The sequence below is a fragment of the Vitis riparia genome, chromosome 5, assembly GCF_004353265.1.
Source record: "Vitis riparia cultivar Riparia Gloire de Montpellier isolate 1030 chromosome 5, EGFV_Vit.rip_1.0, whole genome shotgun sequence".
NCBI classification, from domain to species: Eukaryota; Viridiplantae; Streptophyta; class Magnoliopsida; order Vitales; family Vitaceae; genus Vitis; species Vitis riparia.
Genome location: NC_048435.1, coordinates 23354440 through 23356396, shown reverse-complemented (window position 1 = coordinate 23356396; position 1957 = coordinate 23354440). Strand labels below are relative to the sequence as shown.

Genomic DNA, 1957 nt, shown 5'->3' with positions numbered 1-1957 from the left:
TGGTCGTGTCCTCAAAAAAATAAAAAATAAAATGGTGAATTGATCCTTGGTTTGGATGGGAATGGAAAGAATTTTCAAACCTTGCATATGATATTTTTGCATCCAAGCCCACGACCCAACTCAGTCAAAGATAAATTTCCTCACACGTCATTACAATGGCCTGCAATAACAAACATTTCATTATTGAACTTCCTCAAATATTACTAGGATTTCCAAAATTCAAAGTTAGGCGGTATCATGTGGAGTAACATGCATATGTTTGTATTATATGACCCGAAAATTCAGGACATAGATTCAATGTACATGAGAAATGTTGATAAAATTGATAAATTTGAAAATTAAACGATGCCACCAATACCATATATGGCCAAAGTGCAAGTGTGGAATTTTTCCACACTCATCCATTTGAGTCAATTGCATGTTCCAATTGAATTTGAAAACACCACTAAACTCTCCTACCTGCCCTATAAATACCTCCCCAAACAAGTATATTTTTCATCTTCACCTCGCACGTTCCCCTTCTTTCTTCCACAAAACATCTCCCAAAAATGGCAGCCAAGCTACTAACAGTCCTTCTTGTTGTGGCCCTTTTCGGAGCTGCAGTGGCTCAGAACTGTGGGTGTGCCTCAGGCCTATGTTGCAGTAAGTACGGGTACTGTGGCACCGGCAGTGACTACTGCGGTGACGGTTGCCAATCGGGTCCTTGTGATTCAAGTAGCGGCAGTGGTAGCTCGGTTTCTGATATTGTGACACAGTCATTTTTCGATGGGATAATTAATCAAGCTGCTTCGAGTTGTGCTGGGAAGAATTTCTACACCCGTGCAGCGTTTCTCAGTGCCTTGAATTCGTATTCTGGGTTCGGCAACGATGGTTCTACCGATGCTAATAAGCGCGAGATTGCAGCTTTCTTCGCTCATGTCACACACGAGACTGGACGTAAGATTTTCCCTTTTTAATATTTTGTAAAGTCTTAAATTCCAACTATCTTATTTTATTTATTTATTTTTATATACCCACATACTCTTTTTTTCTTTTTATTTTTAGTTATGAAACTTTAGGTTTCTTTGACAACTTTTTCAAAAAATAATTTATAATTATTTTTAAACAATTTTATTTATAAATTTAAATATGAAAAAATATTTTTCACATTTGTCGTATAATACAAAAGTTATTAAAATATTTTTCATATTTTTAAAAATACTCTAAAAATATTTTACTATTGCTCTTAGTCGTTAATTTGACTATGATTTGTGAGCAAAATATTTCATATACGTGTAAACTCAAATATTAGTAATTTGTACATGCTTGCAGACTTTTGTTATATTGAAGAAATCAATGGTGCCTCTCATAACTACTGTGATTCAAGCAATACCCAATATCCATGTGTGTCCGGTCAAAATTACTACGGCCGTGGACCGCTTCAACTAACATGGAACTACAACTATGGCGCTGCTGGAAACAGCATTGGATTCAATGGCTTGAGCAACCCTGGAATTGTTGCAACTGACGTGGTTACTTCATTCAAGACCGCATTATGGTTTTGGATGAATAATGTTCACTCTGTCCTAAGCCAAGGTTTTGGTGCCACAATTAAAGCCATCAATGGTGCCGTCGAATGTAATGGTGGAAACACAGCTGCCGTTAACGCCCGCGTTCAGTATTACAAGGACTACTGCAGTCAGCTCGGGGTTTCACCTGGTGACAACCTCACTTGCTGAAAAGTCATACGTATACAAACTCCAATTGAATTATACATATGAAGGGTATACGTAAACTATGGGAAGCATAAAGAGTTATGTGGTATGAAACCCTTAGTAGGGCTTTTGCCATATAATGCTCTGCATGCAGTCTTTGAAGTAAATTTGACACCATGACAAATGATTTTTGTTGTAAGATCATATTGTTGTAATGTCCTTCCGTTGATGAATAAAAGTTATATTGTTTACTACTATCAAAA

The 1957-nt window shown here is 36.8% G+C and overlaps 1 protein-coding gene across 1 annotated transcript; it reads left to right on the top strand.

The window, feature by feature from the left end:
• The first annotated feature begins 510 nt into the window (after window positions 1-510).
• Window positions 511-1957, top strand: LOC117914752 (chitinase 5-like). Its single transcript, XM_034830210.1, has 2 exons — window positions 511-936; window positions 1312-1957. Exons 1-2 carry the CDS (start codon window positions 549-551, stop codon window positions 1716-1718), a joined length of 795 nt encoding a protein of 264 aa, XP_034686101.1. The 5' UTR covers window positions 511-548; the 3' UTR covers window positions 1719-1957.

Excerpts from the sequence above, each read along its gene's own strand:
- LOC117914752 (XM_034830210.1), top strand. The coding sequence starts at position 549 with ATGGCAGCCAAGCTACTAACAGTCCTTCTTGTTGTGGCCCTTTTCGGA. Across the intron at positions 937-1,311 it reads TGTCACACACGAGACTGGAC|ACTTTTGTTATATTGAAGAA; the intron begins GTAAGATTTTCC and ends ACATGCTTGCAG.